Source organism: Crotalus tigris, unplaced genomic scaffold, assembly GCF_016545835.1.
Source record: "Crotalus tigris isolate CLP2741 ecotype Arizona unplaced genomic scaffold, ASM1654583v1 scf7180000024370.6872682, whole genome shotgun sequence".
NCBI classification, from domain to species: Eukaryota; Metazoa; Chordata; class Lepidosauria; order Squamata; family Viperidae; genus Crotalus; species Crotalus tigris.
This window is the reverse complement of record NW_024100540.1, coordinates 2,652,499-2,677,600: the sequence shown is the minus strand read 5'-3', so window position 1 is coordinate 2,677,600 and position 25,102 is coordinate 2,652,499. Positions and strand designations below refer to the sequence as shown.

Here is a 25,102-nt window from a genome sequence, read left to right as displayed (position 1 = left end):
AAGCAGAATTAGTTAAAGAATGTATGGTTAAATGGGCACAAAATTTTGATGAACCGGTCTCATTAGATACCTGGGAAATTATTTGGGTGAGGAATGTTAAATTCACACAAGCCCAAAATTTAAGGGAAAATTTTTATAAAATGTTTTATAGATGGCACCTTGATCCACAAAAAATGTCTCGTATGTATCCTGACTTGGAGCCTAAATGTTGGAGATGTGGATGTTTGGATGCTACTTATTATCATATTTGGTGGTCATGTAAAAATATAAAAGCTTTTTGGATTAAGATATGGTGGAATATCCAAAGAATTTTCAGAAGAAGGGTAAAATTTACCCCACAACTGTTTTTGTTAGGCATTGTTTCTGATTGTGATAGTAAAGAGACTATATTGATGTTAAATTTAATTACAGCGGCCATGTTGTTAGTAGGGCAATGTTGGAAGAAGGAATCTTTGCCTACTTTGCAAGAGTGGTTTCTTAAAGTTTCTTATTTGGCGGAAATGGCAAAGATTTCGGCTTTCTTGAAAGATCAATCGCAAGAGAAGTATTTCCTGGTATGGAAAAAATGGATAGATTTCATACAATATAAGTTGGATATAAAAAAATATTATTTAGTTTTTGAATAATTTATATTTAAAATTTAAGATATTTTATAGACATTTTCTTTTTTTAATTTTCTTTTTCTTTTTTTGTTTTTTTCTTATTTGATTTTTTTTCCTGTTTCTTTTTTCCTTCCTTCTTGTATTTTCTTTTTATATATTATTGTTAACTATTTTATAATTTGTTTAATTAATGTATTTAGATTTGCTTAAGGTTTATATGTGTTTTAAGATTTTTTTTAAAAAAAAATTAATTAAGCCTGTATTCAGCTCTGGGAAGGTCGGGGGAGGGTATGGGAGGGTTGGGGGGGTTTGGGGTAGGGAATTGTTTTGTAAAACTTAAAAATTTTCAATTAAAAAAAAAAGCCAATCGGAATTGTCCAGGCTGTCTCTGCCCTGCTGAGCCCGCCAAAAGTCCCATTCTGCAAACAGTGCTGCACCAGTTGAATAGTCCTCGACTTACGACCGGTTGAGTAGTCCTCGACTTACGACCGGTTGGGGTCGCGGCATTAAAAAGGTTGAGAACCACTGGTTTAGTAGCTACCATTCAAGTAGGTATATATTAATTTCAGTTTTGAAGGTAGTACTTTTCTCTGCTCATGAACATATGAAGAATGTTTTTGTGTTCATACCCATAGGATTCTAACTGGTCTGCAAATACCTCATTGGTCCCAGCTGAAAATGATCACTACAGTTTGCCCCAATTTCACATTATGTTATGTTCTCAACCTTTTCTTCACCGTGAACCCCTTTTAAATACCTTTTGTGGCCACGAACTACAGCCAACAACTCCCAAGACTTAACTCAAGATTTAAATTATAACATTTCTTCAAGCCTTCGCAGATCCTCTGTGACGATGGACCACAGGTTGAGAACCAGTGACTTAGAATATTGGGATTTGACCTTATCAGTACTCAATGAATTTTATAACAATGACTTAAATAGCAGTAAATGATCTATAATAAACATTCAGCTTAGCAGGGTTCTCTAATGCTTCAACAGTCACTAAACAAGCAAGATTTGTACTAATAATGCCTCTTCTAAGAAGCAAATTCCAAACTATTAGGCCACCATCAAAAGAACATGCCTCTTACTGAATGTCAGACCCTCTTGCAATTCTGGGAAGAATTCCATTTAATAAACAAACAAACTAAGAAATAAATGTGGGCATTATTCAAAACAAACAAACAAACAAACAAAGGCATTATTCATCTGTTTAGCAGGGAGCTGTTATTGCTTTAAAATAAATTATTAAAATATAACACTATTCATCTTTTAAGTAATCTGACATACAGCCATCCTGCCCTAATTTCAATTTAATATTGAAACACTTCTGTTAACATTTTACCTGCATTTATTTTTTTATTGGCACAGGAACAAAAGAGGGGAAAATACCTCTATGGTTATTTCAAGCAATACCAAATGGTATGCTGGATATTAGCTATCTTCAGAAAATAGAAGAATTTGCTTTGATCAATACCACAAGATTGGTATGAAAAATTATATGACAGGCACATGTAACAATTTCCTGACAGTTTTGCAGTGAAAAATTCACCGGAATACCTGTATCTCCCCCAGCAAAAAGACATTTGAAAATTGATGTTTTAAGCAGCCTTCTCTTACCTCTACCACAGCTTCACTCACAGCTTTCAGTGGTTGCTCTTCAAAAAACAAAAGCAAAGACAAGTCAGGATCCTGACAGAGACACTTCATGTGGTGTTCCTCATTTGGCCATAGTTCTGAATTTTTATCTCCTCCCTACTTTGTTGGTTCAGATTTCAAGAGAAAAAAATTCACGAAACTGAAATACCTAGTAATAACTAATTGAAGGGAAAAGCTGGTATTTAACAGAAACTCTTAGTAATACAGAGCTCATTGCTACCTCAGTAACATGAAGTGTAACATTTTTCTTTCAAGCATCTCAGAAGTATTTGCCCTAAGTACACATGATTCAAATGATGTATTTCTTGACCTGGATTAATAAATTGCCTGTCTTAATCTTGGATTTGATTATTTAAAATGATGACTTTAACATTTACAATTTTAAGAAGTGGATAGTCTTCAGCTACTCAGTAGAACATGCCCAGTAAATATATATTTACAAACAATAAAGTATAAGATATATTGAATAATTTTACCAATTTAGGAAACAAGAAACAATATTAAAAATGTGGTAATGAAAAAATATTGTATTTTACTTTAATTTAATATCTAGAACAATTTTATCCTATGGTTTATGTATATATGTACCTTTCAGGGAAGTGTTTTGTAAACAAGTCCGGTTGAAAAATAGTATATAGAGATCTCAAGATAAGCCCCAAAACATATTTTCAGTACCGGGACATAATTCAGAGCTTCAAAACAATAATGAGGAACAACTCATAGATATAATACTAAAACATATGTGCATTACTCGAAATAAAAATTTATTTAAAGTTAATGCTATTCTTAGTAAAGCAAGTTTCTGTCCATTCATGCAAAACATTTTCAGGTTCGGCATCCGGGAGCAGCAACTTTTAAGTGGCAAGTGCTTTCAAAGGATAGCATGAGTAATAAAAATAAAAATGTTTAAACATCTGAAATTTCACTGTCAAAGACTTAAAGTAGCACATAAAGGACACATAAAGTTCTAAAGCTGTTCAGTCATTGGGAGTTATATACATTTATATTCTACTAAATGGCTGAAACAGTGAACCATAGGGCAACACTTTTTGAACTTTTGATTCATCAAATGTATCAATGCATCCAAAATCTGGGAATCATGACTGTTGTGCAACTGAAATTTGGCAAATTTTATAAAACATTTTATAACATAAATATGATCATGGAGCAGTTTATCATATAGAGGTAATCTTCGACTTACAACCATTTATTTTACTGACCGTTCAAAGTTACAACAGCACTGAAAAAAGTGATTTATGACTGTTTTCAGACTTATAACCATTGCAGTGATTCGATTAACAACTGTGGCAAAAAAGATCATAAAATGAGATGCAAGTCCACAACTGCCTCACTTAGCAATATAAACTTTGGGCTCAATTGTGGGCATTAGTCAAGGACTACCTGTAATGCAAAACGAAATAAAATATTTCCTGTGCTGATGTTTGACTATTCAACATGGGCTATTTTCAAGGCAGATACATCTCTGAATGTATCCCAGTTTTTCCAATGAAGATAGCTCTGTCAATGCCTTCAACAATGACAGAGCTTCCAATGTACTGTTTCGGATAAAGAAATATCTCTGAAAGGATGATCCAACAACAACAACAACAACAACAACAAAACAGGACAATAAAAGAAGCAGCATGAAGAAAATATTTTTAAGTTATGGTAATTCATGACAGAAAAACATTCAATTCACATTAGAAAATCTCCTGGAAATTTAGCACCTTAATTGCATTTAATGAAAATGTTTTAGTGCAAATTGTTTTGGGAAAACCCACATCAGTGGCTGATAGTTTACCCTCTTCCCCTCCTTAATACGGTAGTAGCAATATTAGTAATACTGCAACTGGGAATAGAAAAAATGTTTTGAGTCCCTGGTCTGCTAATTACTAGAAAAACAGCTATAATAATAAAAAAAAGAGCAGGCGGTAATGCAACTCTATCAGAAAACTAGAAATGAACATATTAAATGCAGAATAGAACATGTGCTAAAATGAGACAGATGGGCTGTTCAGAAATGTGAAAAATAAAAATAAAACTATATATATATGTATGTATGTATGTATGTATGTATGTATGTATGTATGTATGTATGTATGTTTTCTGAGGTTTTCGCGGGTGTTTGTATGTACGTCTTTGGTTATTCGGGTTTTCTCCCGCGTAAAATTGGAAGTGTCTTCGCGATTCAGGCTGGTGTTTTCAGCAAAGACCTACACACACACACACACACATTGTATGAACTGCATTTTCTTCTCACAGAATTCCATTTAATTATGCATCTTCTTAATGTTATTCTAAAGATTAAAATAAAAAAAAACATTGTTTTCACTCTCATTGAAACAATCTCTTTGTAGTCCTGAAACATAAAACCAACTGCTGTTTAACTAACATCCAAGTCTGAATCAAGGTCTTCACAATTACAACATATGTTTTAATCACCTCAATTATCAGAAAGATTGAATGAAGAAAAATCAATGTCTTAGAACAGTGGTACTGAAGAGAATTTTTGAGACTACTTTGGATGGCAAGAACAAATCATTCAATATTAGGTGAAGTAAAACCAGACCAGTTACTGAAAGGAATAATAACGAAGCTAAAGCTTAACTATTTTGGACCCATAATGCAGAAGCAAGAGTTACTGGAGAAGAATCTGATGTTTGGAAAAATCTAAAGCAATCAAAAACAAGGCCAGTGGAATATATGATCGCTGAATATTATCACTGATATCATCAGCACACATTTACAAGAACTCAAAGCAGCGGTTACTGACAGATAATCCTGGCGAACTGCTTTCATGAAGAATAAGAAGCGAGTAAACAATAGCCTTCAGCTTAATTCATTATATGCCTTCAGTCTAAAACTTTATTTTCTTCTACAATGTGAGGCAGGCACATATATGTACACAGAACTACTTTATGTGTAAGGTAAAGTAAATTGCACTTGCCTTATTGACAGAGTAGTAATTTTTGCAGACAGCACATAATTTTCTTCAGTTCTGCATTCACAAAAATGAATCTATCACTTTCACAATGTTTAATGAAAGTAGACATTTCATAGCAAGTTGGTGCTCAGCAAATTTCTTCTAAGAAAAAAAGCACTATGGGAACTACTTTTCTAACAGCCTTAACTATAAGGTACCTGTAACCATTGACAAAATACCCCAGGATAACACAATCTTTTATCCACCTAATAGAGGACTTGGAGACTTGCTTCCTAGCACTGCCAAACATAGTATGTGATTTAAAAAAGCTCTCTATCCTTTTATATTTAAGAGTTGTTTATGTTTAAAATTCAGTTAAATAAACATTCTGATGCACATTTCACTTATTTCAAAATCTCTCCTTAGGATGATGGGGATTTGCTCAGAAGACCAGATAAAACTCTTTTTTCTTTTTCTGGCTCATGTGACTTTAAATTATCTTAGAGAGGAAAAAAGGGCCAGGTCTTAATAGTACTGTCTATAAATTAAAGCCACAAAAGCTTTTTTTACTGATGGAACTGAGAGTTCCCCTACTCTTCTTGCTGAAATAACCACTAAGAGAGCAAGTCACTATTTTAAGAAGAGCTTCCTATTAAAGGAAGCCAAAAGGAAGCCACAGGTAGTCCTCACTTAATAACCTTTCATTCAGTAACTGTTTGAAGTTGATCAGTCCTCAAAGATATGGCTATTGTAGCATCCACGCAGTTACATGATCAAAATACAGGCATCTGCCTGTTGGCCTGTATTTATAACTACAGTGTGCACTTCAATTCCCCCCCCCCCATTCACCTAACTTCCCCTTAATTTCTGCCACTACTTACCACTGCCTCCCCCAGCTAACTTTTACTGTAATTTCTTCTTGCCACTGGCCTGGGATAAAGGAACTGAGTGAGGCCACAGCCTCAGGATACAAGCCCTGATCACGGCAGAGTAGTGGAGCTCATCTGCCATTGAGAAGTCACTGGGCCAAGTCAGGGAGTAGGCAGCAAGATGGAGCCAGTGGAGTTGGCAGGTAGCAGTACCAGGCTAGAAAAGATTACAAAACTATTTCTAAAGAGTTTGAACTCTATCACTCCACCATCAGTTAGATTATGTACAAATGGAGAAAATTCAACACCATTGGTATCCTTTTTAAAATGGCTGACCAACCAAGCTTACACAAACAGCCTGACATGCAATACTCCACCAGGTCTCAAGAATCCCAGTGTAACATGTCGGCATTAATTCATGATCAGGAGAACCCTGTATATAACAATGGTATGTGTAACATGGTTCCAAAAAGAAAGACACTACAGGTAGTCTTCAACTTATAACCATTTATTTAATGAACATTCTAAGTTACACTGAAAAAAGTAACTTAAAACTGCTCCTTGCACTTACAACCATTGCAGCACCCCAATGGTCATATGTTTAAAATTCAGGCACTTGGCAACTGGCATGTATTTATGATAATTTCAGAGTCCTGGAATCATGTATTGGCTATTTGCGAACTTCTCAGCCAGTTTCTGACAATGGGGGTAGCTGGATTCACTTAATGATTCACTTCCTAATTGCAGTGATTCACCTAACAATGGCAAAAAGGGCCATAAAATAGGATGCAACTCAATTAACTGCCTTGAGTAGAAACTGAAGTTCCGGTCCGAATTGTGTCATAAGAGGAGAGCTACTACATATGAAAAGTGCAGGGCAATGCCTCTCTCATCAGCAAAGACCAATGGAATACCAGATAAACTTTCACTGATCCTGGCAATTGCAAGTGGAAAGCCACAGGCTTTAATTTGTTTAATCTCTGGGAAAGGGCCAATAAACTTTGAATCAATAATGTAAAAAAAAAACTGTAGAAAGTTACACCAAATCTCCTGCAATTTTAGCTCTGTGTGCATCTGCTACATTTCAGTAGATAGTTATGCTATTTTTAGTTACTCCTTTAAGAGGCATTGGGCCACTTGCCTGTTATGCAGAAATCCAAGATGTGGGGAATTGCATTTATGAGTGGTAGAGGGGAGCACATGAGGTGAAAGCTGAAAGTTGTCTTAAATGGGGACATACTGGAAAAAAATGTACTGTTGTAAGCAAATTCTGCAAAGGATAGAATTTCAATTCAGTTGTCTTGTTGATAGGAAATGTAGCATCTTAAATATTGCTGCAAATATTGGGTAATTTTCTCAGTTTCTCCAATTAACACTGGATGATGCATATATATGGCAAATGAAGGTTAATATTTAATGTGGAAAAGGTCCTTCCAAAATTTGGATGTAAACTGACTTCTTCTGTCCAAAATGATGTGATTGACCAATTCTCTATACCTAAACCTATAGTTCAAAAGAAGCTAAATTATTTCCTGGGTTGGTTGATGGCTCTTGAAAGGAATGAAATAGGTCAGTTTCATAACTACCAAATCATTGGTCAGTACCTGCACTGGGGTAAGTTGGTAATAAAATCTAGTGATCTGTTGTCCCAGGGCCATGACAGAATCTTTAAAATTTGCAGCATGCCAGATGGCTTTCTAGGGATTGGTTTTGCTTTACAGCAGATATGACAAGAAACACAATTCTTAACATCTGTCATTACCCTTAGATACAAGAAGCCCCTAAGGACTTGATGGGGTTTTAAACACCTCCCTGCCATTGTACTGCTGTTTTGTTGTTGTGAAGTGTTGTAATACTTATTGTCTTAGAGGAAGGGGAGTGTACAAACAACCATTGTGTAACAGCTGCCCTTCCTGTATAGTAAACGGTCAAGCCCTAACATATAGATCCTGCTGCTGCTATGCTCTAATCCAGTGGTTCTCAACCTGTGGGTCGCGACCCCATTTGGGGTCGAACGACCATTTCACGGGGGTCACCAAACAATGCAATCCGCCATTTTTCCCCCTTTTCCTTAGCTGTGCTACTCCCTTTTATTCTATTGGCTTTTGAAAGCCAATAGAATAGCCTCTCTTGAATAGAGTCTAATTCTATTGGCTTTCAAAAGCCAATAGGAATTGTCCAGGCTGTCTCTGCCCTGCTGAGCCTGCCAAAAGTCCCATTCTGCAAACGGTGCTGCAAGTTGTCTGCAGCGAAGGCGAGCTGTCTGGAAGCTTCCACCCCTCCCTGCTGAGCAACTACTAAAAATGTAAGTAAAAGCGGGCCAGGGGGGTGGGAGGTGGGAGGCCGGTGGGCGCAGGGAGGGTTGCTGGCGCGCGTGGGGCCCGGCGGGTGCCTTACCTCCCTTGGCTGGGCCAGCTGGTGGCCCAGCCAGTGGTTGCCCTGCGCCGTCGCTGCCCCTTGCCAGCTACGCCTCGGCCGGCGCAGGGGGCGGCACCACACATGCACGGCACTCCCGGGCAGGGAAAGTCCTCGACTTACGACCGGTTGGGTAGTCCTCGATTTACGACCAGTTGGGGTCGCGGCATTAAAAAGGTTGAGAACCACTGCTCTAATCTGTCTTACGAGATCAAAAGTCTCTGCTCCCACACTTTCAAGGAGGTATGACTTACAATTGACTCAGAAGTTACTTGGCTGCAGCATGGTTTTTGGGGAAAAAATGTGCCCAACTGATTTGTCAAGAGGTGATGGGATTGTGCATTCTGCAAAACCTCTAAATTCTTAGGACCTGTATGAATATGTATTGGCCAGTTATTGTTGAAAAGCAGTTTTCACTGCAACCAATTCCTTGTTGAAAATATCATGGTTCATTTTCTGCTGGGAGAAGAATCCCAGAGAAAAGGCACCCGGCAGTAGATTTGACCCCTGCTTTTTTCTCTCTTTGAAGTGTTATCTGCTCCTATTATTACATCTGAAGTGACAGTCTGAACTATGAATGGATGGATAGGATCTGGGTGCCTTAGAACAGAGGTCCCCAACCTTTTAGGCACCAGGGATCAGTTCCATAAAGGTTTTTCCATGGACCGGACAGTGCTTGGTTTTGTGTGCTGCCTGCATCCCATGGATGGGGCTTTGCTTGTCTGTGTGGACCAGTTGCTGGCATGCCATGGCCTGGTATCGGGCCACAGAGGAAGCCTTAGATTTAGAGGAAGTTGTGAAACAAAAAGTTCTTTTAACTCTTGAAATGCCTTCTGTTCTTGAATAGTTTACAAGAATTCCCAACCCCTTTTAAAAAGTTGAGACAGTGGTTTTATATAGTCAGCAAAATTAGGAATGAACTTCCAGTATAAGTTAGCAAAGCCCAGAAAACACTGCACATCTGTTCTATGTGTATACATATGTTGTATCTTTGCAAGATCCAATTCTATGCTTTCAGTTGAGATCCTATACCCCAAATAGTCTAATTGAGGCAGGTCAAATGCACACCAACTTGGCCAATGGCTTGCTCTCACAGAGCCTTTGTAGGGTGTTTCGACATGCAACTCCTGCAAGGAGGTATTTTCAGAATAAACCAAGATCTTTATGGTTTCTTCCCTGTCTCAATTGTTTCAGCTTGCTATTATTACACAATATTGAACCAAGTCTTTCAAATTATCTGAGGTGTCTTGCCCATCAGTTCATCTCTCAGGTGTTCAGCAAGCCCTTCTCTGAACTGGTCTCTGAGAGAGAGAGAGACAGCTTTCCATCCCACATATCATTGCATCCCACATCTCTGGCAAATAATTTAAAATCTAAAATGAATAATTCATTCTCCTCTATCTTTCTTTCTTAATTCACTGTGAGTTTTCGTACTGGATCTTCAAAGTACGAGGGCAATTTGGAAATAAACTCTGTTTCAGCATGTACAAGAAATAGGTGGGGATAGCAACACCTGTCCTATGATGCTGTGCGCAGTTTAGTAGTAGTAGTAGTAGTAGTAGTAGTAGTAGTAGTAGTAGTAGTAGTAGTAGTAGTAGTAGTAATAATAATAATAATAATAATAATAATAATAATAATAATAATAATAATGGTGGTGGTGGTGGTGGTGGTTAATATCAAGAGAGGAATATTTCAAGGAGATTCATTATCACCATTACTATTTGTTATTGCACTGTTTCCTCTGTCAACAATACTGAATAACTCAGGACATGGATATCAAACATCAAAAACATCTACCAGACTATCCCATCTCCTTTACATGGATGATCTGAAGCTGTATGGAAAAACATCATCTGAAATAGAATCGCTGCTCAACACTGTATATATAGCCAAGATATTGTTATGGAGTTTGGCTTGGACAAATGTGCCACACTTACTATCAAACAAGGAAAAATAGTGAAAACTGAAGGAATCAAGATGCCCCACGAAAATAACATTAAGAGTCTAGATGAGGAAGATTACTACAAATATTTGGGTATCCTTCAAGCTGACAACATCAAGCACACTGAAGTCAAGAAAAAGATTAGCGGTGAATACAAAGAGAATGAAGAAGATCTTAAAGTCCAAACTCAATGGAGGAAATACCATAAAGGCAATTAACACCTGGGCAATTCCAGTCATTAGGTACACAGCTGGAATAGTGGACTGGACTCAAGCAGAACAAAAGCAATGGATAGGAAGACCAGAAAAATAATGACAATGAATCATGCCCTTCATCCACGCAGTGACATTGACAGACTTTATCTACTAAGGCAAATAGGTGGGCATGGAATGCTACAAGTACATCAGATGGTTGAAGAAGAAAAAATGGTTTTGGAAGAATATCTGAAGAACAATGATGAAGATGCACTCTAATTAGTATATCAGGAAGGCTTACTGACTACTGGAGAGGCCAAACTGGCCTACAAGAAAGACCAAATGAAGAACAGAACAGAGCATGGGAAGACAAAGCACTACATGGCCAATACATTAAAAAAATAGCTGGGAAAACAGATAATAACAAGACCTGGCAATGGCTAAGAGCAGGAAAATTGAAGAAAGAGACCGAGGGACTAATTCTGGCTGCACAAGACCAAGCCTTAAGGACAAATGCATATAAAGTCAAAATTGAGAAGACAGCAACAGATAGTAAGTGTCGCCTATGCAAAGAAGCTGAAGAAACAGTGGACCACCTGGTAAGCTGTTGCAAGAAGATTGCACAGACTGACTACAAGCAGCGGCATGACAAAGTAGCAACAATGGCAAAGATTTCGGCTTTCTTAAAGGAGCAATCTCAAGAAAAATTTTTTGCGGTATGGGAAAAATGGATAAATTTTATACAACATAATTTGGATATGGAAAAATATTATTTAGCCTTTTTATAATTTGTAATGAGTGTTTTTTCTTTCTTTCTTTCTTCTTTTTCTTTTTTATATATATACATTTTTAATGTATTATTATTCATATATTTTTTTTTTTTATATATATATGCTTTATTTTTCGTCTACTTTCTTCTTTCTTCTTTCTCTCTCTCTCTTTTCTTTTTATTTTTTATTTTTTTTTCTTTTTTAGTATATATTATTCATTTTAAAGTTTATGTTATGTATATTATTTCTATATATATTATTACTGTGATTTTTATTATTATTATTAATTATTTTATAAATTGCAAATTTTATTTTTAAAATATTTGTTAAATAATCCTATATTCAGTTCTGGGAAGTCGGGGGGGGGTGGGGTGGTTGGGGAGGGGGGGGTGGATTTTTATTTGTAAAACTTTTGAAAAATTTCAATAAAAAAAAAAAAAAAAAAAAAAAAGTAGCAACAATGGTGCATTGGAAGATCTGCAAAAAATATCATTTGCCTGTAAGCAAAAACTGGTGGGGTCATAAAATAGAGAAAGTCATAGAAAATGATAAAATTAAACTGCTCTGGGACTTCAGAATTCAAACAGACAAGCACCTGCAACATAACACCCCAGACTTAACAATTGTCGATAAGAAAGACAAAAAAGTCTGAGTAGTGGACGTGGCAGTGCCTGGAGACAGCAGAATAGACGAGAAAGAACTGGAGAAGATAACAAAATACAAAGACCTACAAACAGAAATAGAAAGACTGTGGCAAAAGCAAGCAAGGGTAGTACCAATAGTCATAGGTGCCTTGGGTGCAATCCTAAAACAACTGGAGCACCACTTGAACACCAATGGCATTGACAAATTTGCTATTAGTCAATTGCAAAAGGCGGCCTTACTAGGAACTGCTTCCATCCTGCGACGATATCTGTAATACCATCAAACATCCACATCTGCCTATCCCAGGTCCTAGGTAACGATTCAATAGGTAGACAAAATGCCAAATCCAGTCTGAACATCTAGCTTACTGTGCGATGATCCATAATAATAATAATAACAATAAAGTTGGAAGGGACCTTGGAGATCATCTAGTCCAACCCCTTGCTCAGGCAGGAAACCCTATACCATTTCGGACAAATGGCTGTCCAGTCTCTTCTTAAAAACTTCCAGTGTTGGAGCATTCACTGCTTCTGGAGGCAGGTTGTTCCACTGATTAATTGTTCTGTCAGGAAGTTTCTCCTTATTTCTAGGTTGCTTCTCTCCTTGATTAGTTTCCATCCATTGCTTTTTGTCCTGCCTTCAGGCGCTTTGGAAAATAGCTTGACTCCCTCTTCTTTGTGGCAACCCGAGATATTGGAACACTGCTATCATGTCCCCCCTCATCCTTCTCTTCATTAAACTAACATACCCAATTCCAGTAGCCATTCCTTATATGCTTTAGCCTCCAGTCCCCTAATCGTCTTTGTTGCTCTTCTCTGTACTCTTTCTAGAGTCTCAACATCTTTTTTACATCGTGGTGACCAAAACTGGATGCAGTATTCCAAGTGTAGCCTTACCAAGGCATTGTAAAGTGGTATTAACACTTCACATGATCTTGATTCTATCCCTCTGTTAATGCAGCCTAGCAAGGCAGCCTAGTAGGCAGTGAGGAGTGGAAGGAGAAGGTTGTGTTGCAGTTGACTCGTCTGCTAGGTCAATTGAAAATGAACCCTGTTATAGAAAATCCCACCAAATGTGAAGTGCATGCAATATGATTCCTGTTTGCAGAAAAACTTTCGGCAGCTACAATTCATCACGAACTGTGTAATGTTTACAGATCAAACATGATGAGAGAAGATACCGTACGCCAATGATGTCGCATGTTTAAAGATGGACATGCTGAGTTCATCAATGAACTCATGTAGGAAATTGACAAAAAGGTCCGTGAAGTCTGTCGGTTCACGATATCTGCACTTTCTTTACACTTTCCCCAAATTTCTCGGACTGTTTTGTACGAGATAGTGACAAAAAATTTGGGATACCACAAGTTCTGTGCTGAGCAACTACCACCTCTTCAGGCACCTGAAACGGTGGCTTTTGTCACACCGTTTGACGATGACAGTGCGCCTCACGATGCTGTTTCAGGGTAGCTTCATTTCCAGGCAGGAGATTTTTTTGCAAAAGGAATTTCAAACCTTGTAAGACATTATGACAAGTGCCTCAATTTGAATGGCAATTATATCAAAAATAATGTAATGTTGTAGTTTTCTAATGTGTATAATAAAAGTTCTGTATCTGCTCGCATCTGTCATTGATAACCAAATGGAGATTTATTTCCAAATTACTCTTGTATCTTTTGAACTTTTGCATGAAGTCTCGGCAATTGTCCAGCAGCAGGTTGTTGCCCTTCAATGATCAGTATGGATCATTTAGCTGCTCCTTCCGTTCACAAACGTAGCACAAAAGTTATCTTGCTCCAATTTGTGGGAAATTCCGCTAGTTCTGCCAACCACAAACAGTTCACACTGAGTAAATTTGGTTCCAACTATTATGTTAGCTGCATCATGGCATTATGTAAATTGGTAATTTGTATATGCACTTGCTGCTGATGTTGTAACAACACTCAGCTAAACAATGTGCTTGGCAGATTGGCAGAGTACTCTAGGCAGATTACTAAAGACCAAAGGGGGTGGCGGTCTTCTGTCTCTAAAAAGAGAGGAGGGGATCTGCAAGACTGATATCAAACCTCCAAGGTAGCCCAGATAAGAAACCAAAACCATGACCATGAATACTAACTTTACTACAGGTAGTTCTTGATTTATGACCATAATTAAGCCCAACGTTTCTGTTACTAAGCAAGACAGCTGTTAAGTGAATTTTGCCCCATTTTATGACCTTTTATGATATTGCAACGCTCATAAGTGTGAAAAACAGTCATAAGTCACTTTTTTCAGTGCCGCTGCATCTTCAAACAGTCACAACAGTTTTATAAATAACTTTTTTATTCACTCCTACTTCTGCAAACATTTTATAGCAGAAAAGCAGAATTTACACCACTGTACTTCTTTCTCTTACAAGCCAGTTCTTTAAATGAGAAGTTCTGCTAGGTCTAGCACAATGATCCATTTCAATTCACAAGAAATACTGTATGTACTTCTACTTCCAACATAATATTGAAGAATGCTTCTGTATATTACAGCCAAAATTGCACTAAACAAATGCCAATACTACCTTAGTCTCAAGATATAATATGTAAACAATGTTGACTTAATATAAAACCTAACTATTACAGAATAATTCCAATAGTTTACAGTAATTAAAATCTAAGTCTGAGTCTTGTAGCCTAAAATGCAATCAATTGAGATATTTCAAATAAAAGGATCTTGCAGGAAAACATCTATTGGACAGTAATCTTGAAATAAGTAATTTGAATATAATTATTTTACTCCAGTGACAAAAAAACCATACATGTGAAGCATTTTGATCCACATGTACAATGGGAAAATTAAACCTATGTGCAGCAATGGGACTAAATGTGTAAGATTGTCACCATCATCCCTTGCAGATAATACTATAAATATTATATTTACTCTGAGTAGCTATGCTCATTATTTCCTAGATAAAGGGAAATATATTAAGGTCAAAATCTAAAAGGAAGCCATGCTGAATTAATAATTCATACCTAAACATCATTGTTTGTGGACCCTAATGTTTTGCTAGTAGACATTTTATTCATGGGGCTTTGGAGTCACTAGGAGCCCAGCAACATTTCAATGCTCATAACAAATTCAGTTTACCTTAATTTGAATGCAATCTTTGCCAGACTAAGGATATGGCCCATCCCCCCTCTCATCCCCATTGTTTGGAAATTTCCATAGTTTCTGGGATTATCCAGCAACATAGGAACTTCAGATTTCAGAAATTGTTGGGGGTGGAGAGGTCTTTAAATCCAAACTCAACAGTAAGCAACATACATCAAGGTAACCACCTGCTTCTTCTAGTTTAGGATTATAGTTAAACTTAGACAATTGGTGAAACAATAGAGCTAGTATACTGAGGATTACCTCAGTTTCCTACACTGAGCTATCCAAAATTCTGATGTGCTTTATTCTGCAGCTAGGCAGTAGTTCTGACCTTCATTTCAAGTTACCTTCCTTAAGATACTGTAATGTACCAATACTTGGTACTGTACTGTACCAAGTCAGACATGGGTCATTCCTATTGATAAAGAAAGGTTGCATTTTTGTTTTCTCCTATCTCCATGCACCAAAAATAATAACTTTACCTTAATGGTTGTCAGGGAATCTATAGTACATCAAAATGGCACTTACAGAATCCCCCTAACATTAGGGGGAAAATATCCACTTTTTACATGGCTAAAAAATTGCATACAATTTCAGTGTTCTTGAGTGAGATCTCATGAGATCTTACAGGAAAAAAAATTACCAAACTTGGTGATCTCGTGATATTTGACTCATTTAACTAGAGACAATTTTTGAGAACTCAAAGCCTGAAAACATTCCAAGATCTTGCTTTGCATCTTTGAAAATCTGCTCCATAAGACTAGAAATTAAGGTTGACTAGAACAGCATAAGACAGTGATGGCAAACCTTTTAGAGACCCATTGCCCAAACTGCAACCCAAAACCCACTTATGCATCGTCGGTGCCGGGTGGGTGTGGCCCAGTGGGTGGGCATGGCTGCGGTGGTAACAGCAGACTGGAGGGGACTAAAAAGTTCAATAAGTCAATTCCAACTTTGCAAGATCTTTTTTTTTCCCCCGCAAGAAGTTGAAATTGACTGGTTGATTGAACTTTTTTTTTTGTAAATGGTGGCGAAGGCCTAAAGCGAAAAGGTTTTATAAAACCCAGCTGAAGGCCTAAGACTGGGGCAATGGCGCATGTGCCCACAGAGAGGGCTCTGAGTGCTGCCTCTGGCACCCGTGCCATAGGTTCGCCACCATTGGCATAAGAAGTAACAAAGAAAGCTCCAGAGAAAGATAAATCTATGAACATTGCCTCACACTTCGCACCTCTTTGCTGAAAGCCTTTTCTTGTTAGGGTTCCTTCCACAGATGGAATGAACTCTTTTTTTCACAAAATACTAAGTAGAACTCAAGCCATTAGCAGAAATCTAGCTAAAGTAGTAGTGAAATCTTTAGTTGCTTACGTTGTTAAATCTCTGTCAAATAAAATTTTTATTTGACTGTATCACTAGGAAGCATACATATCATGCCAGTAATTGTTTTTCTATAAATCTTTAATACAATAAGAATTTTGTAAACAAAAACAAAAACAAATACTGTGACTACATTAAACAAAATTATTTGTTGGCTAATTGGTTAATAGCTTCCTTATGATCAACCAAACTACCACAATAAGCAGGCCCACTTTCAAATTCTCCAGAATTCAGTGCAATATTTGTACTTTACTACAGTAAAGACAATTATTTTGTCTGGTTTTTGTTTTTAGAAAAAAAGTTGGGGAACTATACACTGCGCGGAGTAATAAATAACTAAATATACAACCTGCCCAGAAGATGGACAGAAAGCAGAAAGGATTTTATCAAATATATCACTTTGCCTGAGGAAATGTTCTGAAGAACATAAACTCTGATCACTCTTGCACAGTATTTTGAGTCATCCTACTATAACTCTTTTGTAACTATAGAGTTCAAATATATTATGAAAATATCATCATTTTAATCTTGCTACCATTTATAGTTTATCCCATCAAAAGCTTTTCCAATCTCCATTTTTTGATAGTGACTAAACTAGCAGACCAGCAAAATGTTGTGGATATAGTATACTTAGATTTCAGTAAGGCATTTGATAAAGTAGGCATCACCACCAGATGGATCTGTAGCTGGTTGGCAAACTGTACTCAACAAGTAGTCCTCAATGGCACCACATCAACATGGAGAGAAGTAAGCAGTGGGGTACCACAAGGCTCTATCTTAGCCCCAGTACTCTTCAAAATCTTCATTAATGACTTAGATGAGAAAATTGAAGGGGAACTCATTAAATTTGCAGAGGGCAGGAAAAATCAAAGGTACAAGTGCAGATTGGGCAAGATCTGGCTTAACTGTGAGAGGGACTTGGGGTCCTAATGGACGATCACTTGACTATGAGCCAGCAGTGTACAGCAGCAACCAAAAAAGCTAATACAATCCTGGGTTTTATAAACAGAGGCATAGAATCAAGATCAGGCAAAGTATTAGTACTGCTTTATAAAACCCTAGTAAGACCACAGCTGGAATACTGCAGCCAATTTTGGTCACCATATCACAAAAAAGATGTTGAGAGTTTGGAAAAAATTCAGAGAAGAGCAACTAAGACAATTAAAGGCCTGTAGACTAAAACATACGAAGAATGGCTGCGGGACTTGGGTTTCGTTAGTCTAAAGAAAAGAAGAAATAGGGGAGACAAGATAGCAGTATTCCAGTATCTGAGGAGCTGCCACAAGGAAGAGGGGATCACATTGTTCACCAGAGCACTAGACGGAAGGACGAGAAACAATGGTTGGAAACTGATCAAAGAGAGACGCAACCTAGAATGAAGGAGAAACTTCCTGACAGTGAGGACAATCAACCAGTGGAACAGCTTGCCTCCAGAAATCATGAGCGCTCCATCACTGGAGATTTTTAAGAAGAGGCCAGACAATCACTTGTCTGAGATGGAATAGGTTCTCCTGCTTGAGCAGGGGTCTGGATTAGAAGACCTTCAAGGTCCCTACCAGCGCTATTCTATTCTTATACAAACTTTTTTTTTTTACATAAACCTGCTCTGTGGATTACAAATGAGTTAGTCAATGGCCAACTGATGCAGATTCCAGTTAGCATATTCATATTCATATGCCGATTTCACAACTATGCAGAATACACTATGATTGTAGGATCATCATAAACTTGCATGTACCCTTCTGCTTTGAATGTTGTGATCTCTTTAAAGTACAATTGACAATAGCTGTTTCTGATTCTCTACAAACTAGTATATCACAATAAATAAGAACATGCAATCCACAACCATTCCTTATCTAATAAACTATAGTTTAATGAATCATGAAGTGTACATTAGACCACATGACATTATAGCAGAATTCAATTTCTTACGAAGTTTAGCATTTATGTAAAGAGAGTGAAAAAAGCTATTTCTAATACTTGCAATGTGAAGGTGCTCTTGAAAACAGGCAGCTAAATTCCAAGAAAACTCAGATTCAAAATAGGAACTATGACCCTATTTATAAGTGGCTAGGATATAAATGCATTCCAGTACTCTGTTTTTCTCCATGATCTAAAACAGTACAATTACTTTTTCAATAGCAAAAAAGATAAATTATGTCAAATAAAATCAGTTTAATTATTGCAGGTTTTTTTCAAAACCCTTAACATTCATAATATCCTAGCCTTACTTTCAGATGATAGGAAAAAAATATTGAGATGAAAAAGAAACTTTCTTTATGGTCACTAAAAGACTTTTATATACAAGTAAGAGCTATATTAAACAGGAACATATCATAAGAAGTCTACTCCAGGTAAAAATAAGAACCCATGACATTACATTAACAATCATTTACAGCAGGGATGTCAAACTGCCGGCCCACAGGCAGGATGCGTCACACCAAAACTGCGCGTACCCAATTGCCGGCAATGGGAAAAAAGTCGCGATATGGCGTGACACATCACATGACATCATGAGTTTGACACCCGTGATTTACAGCATTTCTATTGGCTTCCTTCTTGATTAGAAGTGTGCTTTGAACCTGGTTTCCAATTATTTTATTTATGTATTTAATATGCTTTGCAGAATAGCACAAACTATTATCTTGTCATTACAAATAAGATATGATTTGCCTAAACTCAGAAAGGAAAAAAGCCAACTACACATAAAAAAGGAGTCTGAATCTTGACTTAGTGGACATGCACTGCAACTTTAAATTTATGACTTAAAAATTGATAGCTCAGAAATATTTTTCATACAAGAAACACAATTGCCTACATATTTAAATTACATGTATAACAGTTTCAGCATTAGTAGATTCTTCATGACTATTCCCCCCCCCCATTCTCACTATTTCAATACAGTATCAAATTCTTAGAAAAGTCCTTTTTTTCTTGTCTAATTAAAATCAGCCCAAAAAGGACAGTAGCTATGGGCAGCATTCTACTTACATTGTCTTGTTTTTAAATACAGTAAGCTACAAACAAAAGTTCCACACATTTTCTTATTTTGATATCTAAAATTCTTTCAATTTTCACCTCTGAAAGCCTTAACAAAATATGCATCAGCCTGACAGTTAAATACAAATTATATTGAAGCTGTAGAAGTAGATCAGCATATTTGTACTCAACTTTAAATATAATCTTAATCAAAATATTGCATTAAGTATGTAGATATCAGGCTAGTTATTATCTTGTATCTGGCTTGAAGAAGTCAAGTTTTGAAGTTTTTCTTTATAAGGACATTCTTCCCTCAATAGTATGCATCTTGTATATTCATAATTATTTCACAACTGAAAGTTTCTACTTTAAAAATATAGAGAATAACAAAAATTACAAATCAGTAATAGTCTTGAGTAAATGGCATATGAGAGCCAGTTCTGTATTGTGATTAAGGCACCAGGCTATAAACCTGAAGACTGTGAATCCTAGTATCAACAAAAACAGTTGTGTGACCTTGGACCAGTCACTCTCTCTCACCCCTAGGAAGCAGGCAATTCAAGACCATTAAAAAAAAACCTTTCTAAAAAACCCTGAAGGACTAGATCAGGCAGTCACCAGGAGTCAGCACACAGGTACACACACAAATTTGGTACATGAACTGAATTTCTTATTTAAGATTGGTATCATTCACACTGTAATGCTGTATGTAATAATTCATAAATATTCCTACAAGAAACAAGACTATCAAAAAAAATTATCCCACACACATGGACATATTTTATGACTATAATAATATGCCTCAGCAGCATTCGGACAGAAGAAGCATAAGTGACAAATTGCAGCAACACTACATTGGTATGGTTTGGAAGTGACAGAAGACACATTCTCTGTTTGCAAAAACATAAGCAAAATATAAATTGTGAAAGCAAATACATTTGCTGCATCAAAGCTAGAATCTGTTGCATTTGAAAGTGTGATCCAAATGTGTATAAATATCTGAAAAAGCTACCAAACTATTAATTACACACTTTCCATATATGTGTCCATTTGGTTATATATTAGTCTCCCACCCTCCTCCTCTTAATCCTGAAGTTCCTTATATACTTCCAACATTTGCTATAGATTTTCTCCCAAATTTCTAGAACTATTCTGGAAGACACTGGGATGAATGAGAACCCATTATGGTACAGATGTTATTCCACTAGAAGATGCACATAATTGGATTTAGTACTATCAGCTTCTTACAACATCACAAATTTGTCAAAGCTAATTTTAACAAGAAATTCATTTTTAATTTGTACATTTGCAAACAGTAAATTAAATACAGTAATAGAATCCAGCATAAACATATTAAAAAATAAATAAAATATTCATTGCTTTGAATCAGATTATTACCAGCTCATATGGCTATTCTTTTTTGTTTCTTAAACATATTTATTTCACTGTTTATGTTATTTTTGTGAAATAAACAGAGTGAAATTCAATCAGATTTTTTCATTGATATTTTAATTAGTGAAAGCAAGGAGAGAGTGAGTTTTTCTTTTCTATAGCTCCTCATATATACCAAGTGTCATCTCTGTGTAATTCTCCCAATATCCCAATACATTTTGAGAATACAAAGGAAAGTGAGGAAGGTGATGGAAACCAGGAAAAAACCAGCTAACACAATATTGACTTTTATTACAAATGCAATTTGCATGCTGTCTGATAATCACATGCATGATCTCTATCAACAATTCAAAATTGTGATGACGTACAGCAGATACATGAGATTAATTATAGAAAGACTTCCTGTTTTGCAATTAAGGACAATCTCATTCATACAGGTTGAAACTAAGTAATTATTATATCATCCTGTTACACACACAGTATTGCATGTATTTAAAAGTTTTCTATTATGCTTTTACCAGGTTTGAGACATTAGCAGCACAACTGATCTGAATAACCCTGCAGAATTAGGCTAAGACCCATTTTAGTCTATCATTCTGCTTCTCACAGCCTCCAACCAAAAGTCTTTAGGATGCTCACAATTATGACATGGAGTTCTTCATATTCTTTTTCCAATCACATCCAGCTGTTATTTGGTGGCATGGTGCCCTCGTGGAGATAACATTATAAATAGCTTTTGAATGTCCCCATAAATTTATTTACTCCTTTCAAAGCCATCCGAATCAGTGGCCATCACATAGTAATGAATTCCTCAGATTAATAATAATAATGATAAAGTTGGAAGGGACCTTGGAGGTCATCTAGTCCAACCCCTGCTCAGGCAGGAAACCCTATACCATTTCGGACAAATGACTGTCCAGTCTCTTCTTAAAAACTTCCAGTGTTGGCGCATTCACCGCTTCTGGAGGCAGGTTGTCCCACTGGTTAATTGTTTTAACTGTCAGGAAGTTTCTCCTTAGTTCTAGGTTGCTTCTCTCCTTGTAGTTTCCATCCATTGCTTGTCTTTCCCTCAGATGCTTTGGAGAATAGCTTGACTCCCTCTTCTTTTTGGCAGCTCCTCAAATATTGGAACACTGCTATCATGTCCCCCCTTGTCCTTCTCTTCATTAAACTAGACATATCCAATTCCAGCAACCGTTCCTTATATGTTTTAGCCTCCAATCCCCTAATCATCTTTGTTGCTCTTCTCTGTACTCTTTCTAGAGTCTCAGCATCTTTTTTACATCACGGTGACCAAAACTGGATGCAGTATTCCAAGTGTGGCCTTACCAAGGCATTGTAAAGTGGTATTAATACTTTACGTGATCTTGATTCTATCCCTGTTAATGCAGCCTAGCATTGTGTTGGCTTTTTTGGCAGCTGCAGCACACTGCTGGCTCATATTTATGATCAATTCATTGCAAAACAAGTTTTGCCTGATACAATAAAATAGATGTAGGAATAGGTGTTGCTAGTACAGTAATTATTCTACAAAATAACAATATCATAAATTGTCACCAATAATGTATTTACAAGGTCCCCAAGTAGCACAGTATTTACCAACAGATCTAAAATACTTGTACCTGCTACAGCAACTGCTCTCAGATATACGAAATTATTAGGAATTCTGAACAGAAGAGGGCAACCTATAAATATAAGAGACAACTTATTCTAATACTTAATGAAACTCTTTATATTGTTGCTATTAAAATATTTTCTATGAACAATATTTATTTATGCTTGTTACTTTGCAAAGACCATCTATTTTAACAACAAGCTGAATTATTCCTCATGATATGCCATAGGACTCAAAATTCCTTAAGGAACTACTGTTCCAGTGGATTCAAACCAAAAAAAAAAAAAAAGCAACTCAGTGCAGTTCCATTTATACTTTAAGTTTTAATTTGTAGGCTTGGCCAGAAACACCACCCCCTCTAATGACAACCATCAGCAAGAGAAAATGGCGAGTAAAAAGTCACAGTAGTTTTGTATACAGTGTTTCACTTAGGATGCTCTTGATTCCATGAGACAGACCATTAGTATAGAAAAGACCGTTATTAAGATTGGTGACAGACACCCCAATTTTCCGCACCAGGACCCTCGGATCATGAACTTTCTGAGTACCCGAGTAGAATTTCATTTTACAAAAATCACTTTGTCAACCGTTCGGCCATAAAAGCGTCCCCTTTGGCTAACGAAAAAAAAGCGTCCCCTTTGGCTAACAAAAAAAAAAGAGGGTGACGGCGAAAAAGGGGATTCTCAAGGGACAGAAACGAGACGGACACCCCCCATCCACCCAAAAACCAACGGAGGAGCAGAGGACCCGTAGGGCGAACGCGTCGCAACGCATCATGGGCACTGCGCGCCTGTCTGTGGGGTGTGTTTGTGTTTATGGGGCGGTTAGGTGCGCGCGCGCCCGTCCGCACCAAAAGCGCGAGGGGGTGTCCGCTCCTTCCCTGCCCCCTCCCACAGCCGAAATTCCTCCGGCCCAGGCCGACCACAACCGGTTTCATCCGGTTCCTGGCGGGCCGTTTGTTTCCGTGCGCGCGTGCCGCACGCTGCCCGCTGACGTCAGGCGTGTGTGGCGCGCGGGCGGGCGCCGGGCGGAGGGGTGCGGCGGCGGCGGCGGCGGCGGGAGCAGCAGCAGTAAGAAGCGGCTGCGGGTGTTCTCGCTACGTACGTGTAGTGCTGCGGCTTCTCGGGCTGCGCTTGGAGCGCGCTGGCGGGCGCCACCGGCCCGGTCGCAGGAGGCCCGGTCCCTACCGGGCCCTTCGACATGCTCCTGCCCTCCGCTCCCTCCTCCACCGCCCGCTACCACCGAGGAGGAGAGCTTTATTATTCACTCTGCGCGGTCCGCACGGAGACCGCAATGCGCAGGCGCTGCCGCCGCCATTACCGCCCCGGGTTACCCAAAGCATGCTGGGGCTTGTAGTCCCGGTGATGGCGGGAAATCCCCCTTTTCTTCTACTAGGCTTCCGGCCCTTGAAACTACAAGTACAGAGGGGCTCTGCACTTGCTGTCCCGGATATTGTAATAGCGCAGGGATTTATAGGAGTAGTAGTTAGAAGCAATCCGTCCATGGATTGCCCTCGAGAAAACGTAAGCAGGGTTGCTGTTTCGCCAGCTATGGATCGTTTAATTACATTTCCTCCCCCCAATTATTTCTATTTCGCGATGTTAGCATTATTAATTTGGAAGTAAATGTCGTTAGATGCTGTAAGGTTTCCTACTGAGTGTGAATTAAGAGTGCAATGTACCGTAGGTGATTATGCTAAACGATGATGGATAGGCTGTCATACTAAAGTAATTGCAAATTAAGGACAAGTCCAATTTATTAAAAAGAAAAAAAAACAGGCTAGGTGTGATCTTTTCTTTGGATAATAGATTGGTATTCCAACACAGAGAGACAGTGCCCTCAAAATTATCTCACAAGTCTACAAATTGTGTATGTTACTATAAAAACAATAGAGGGATTGTTGATCCTAAAGCAAAAGTTTAATTTGATAAACTTGAGTTGTTAAAATTGATATATCTAATACTGGATTCTGATCTATCAAGTATTTTGCCATAATAAAAGTAGTATCACAAGACTTGCCGATAATACTATAAGTTAGCCATACCTTGACAAATTTCTGCCACAACAATACTTCATCTTTGTTGTAACATGTCATGACAGTATTTGATTACTCATATGGTTATTCACAGAAAAATCTGTATGGTTGCAGAGTCAACAATGACTTGATGGCATTTAATCATATGGTTATACTTTACATATAAAATACTTTACAATTCTTACTTTGTCCCTATAGTTAAGGCATGAGTCAAAACATTTACCCTTTTCCAATAAGCATGTAATACCATGTTATCTGTATACTGCCAAGTTCCATCTGTGTTCTTTGAAAGTAAGTCCTAGTATACATATTGAGTTTAAATTATGCATTTATTTGAGATCTCAGACTGTGATGTTTTGTTTCATGGACATTAATGTATTTTCCCCTTAAATAGATATTTTGTTTGGTTGTTTCTAAAGCAAACATTTTTAGAATTGAACCATTTTCAAACATCTAAGCAAGACTTTTGATATTCTTTCTTAGTTCTTTAGCATCTTTAATAATTTAAATATACTGTATTCTTTAAGTTAACTATCACGGTCAAGCTTTCTCCAGTGTAGTTCTCC

At 37.4% G+C, this 25,102-nt stretch overlaps 1 protein-coding gene across 3 annotated transcripts in view; it reads right to left on the bottom strand.

Annotated features, from left to right (window-relative positions):
• Window positions 1-24,748, bottom strand: part of UNK (unk zinc finger) — a 76,118-nt gene extending 51,370 nt beyond the window's left edge. Inside the window, exon 1 of one of the 3 annotated variants that reach the window (XM_039327961.1) lies at window positions 23,606-24,748. In XM_039327961.1, the coding sequence (XP_039183895.1) occupies window positions 23,606-23,703 (98 nt within the window). In that variant the 5' untranslated portion in view covers window positions 23,704-24,748. The remainder of the gene's footprint in view (window positions 1-23,605) is intronic. The other 2 variants (XM_039327959.1, XM_039327960.1) reach the window with 2 other exon arrangements.
• Between the last annotated feature and the right edge of the window lie 354 nt (window positions 24,749-25,102).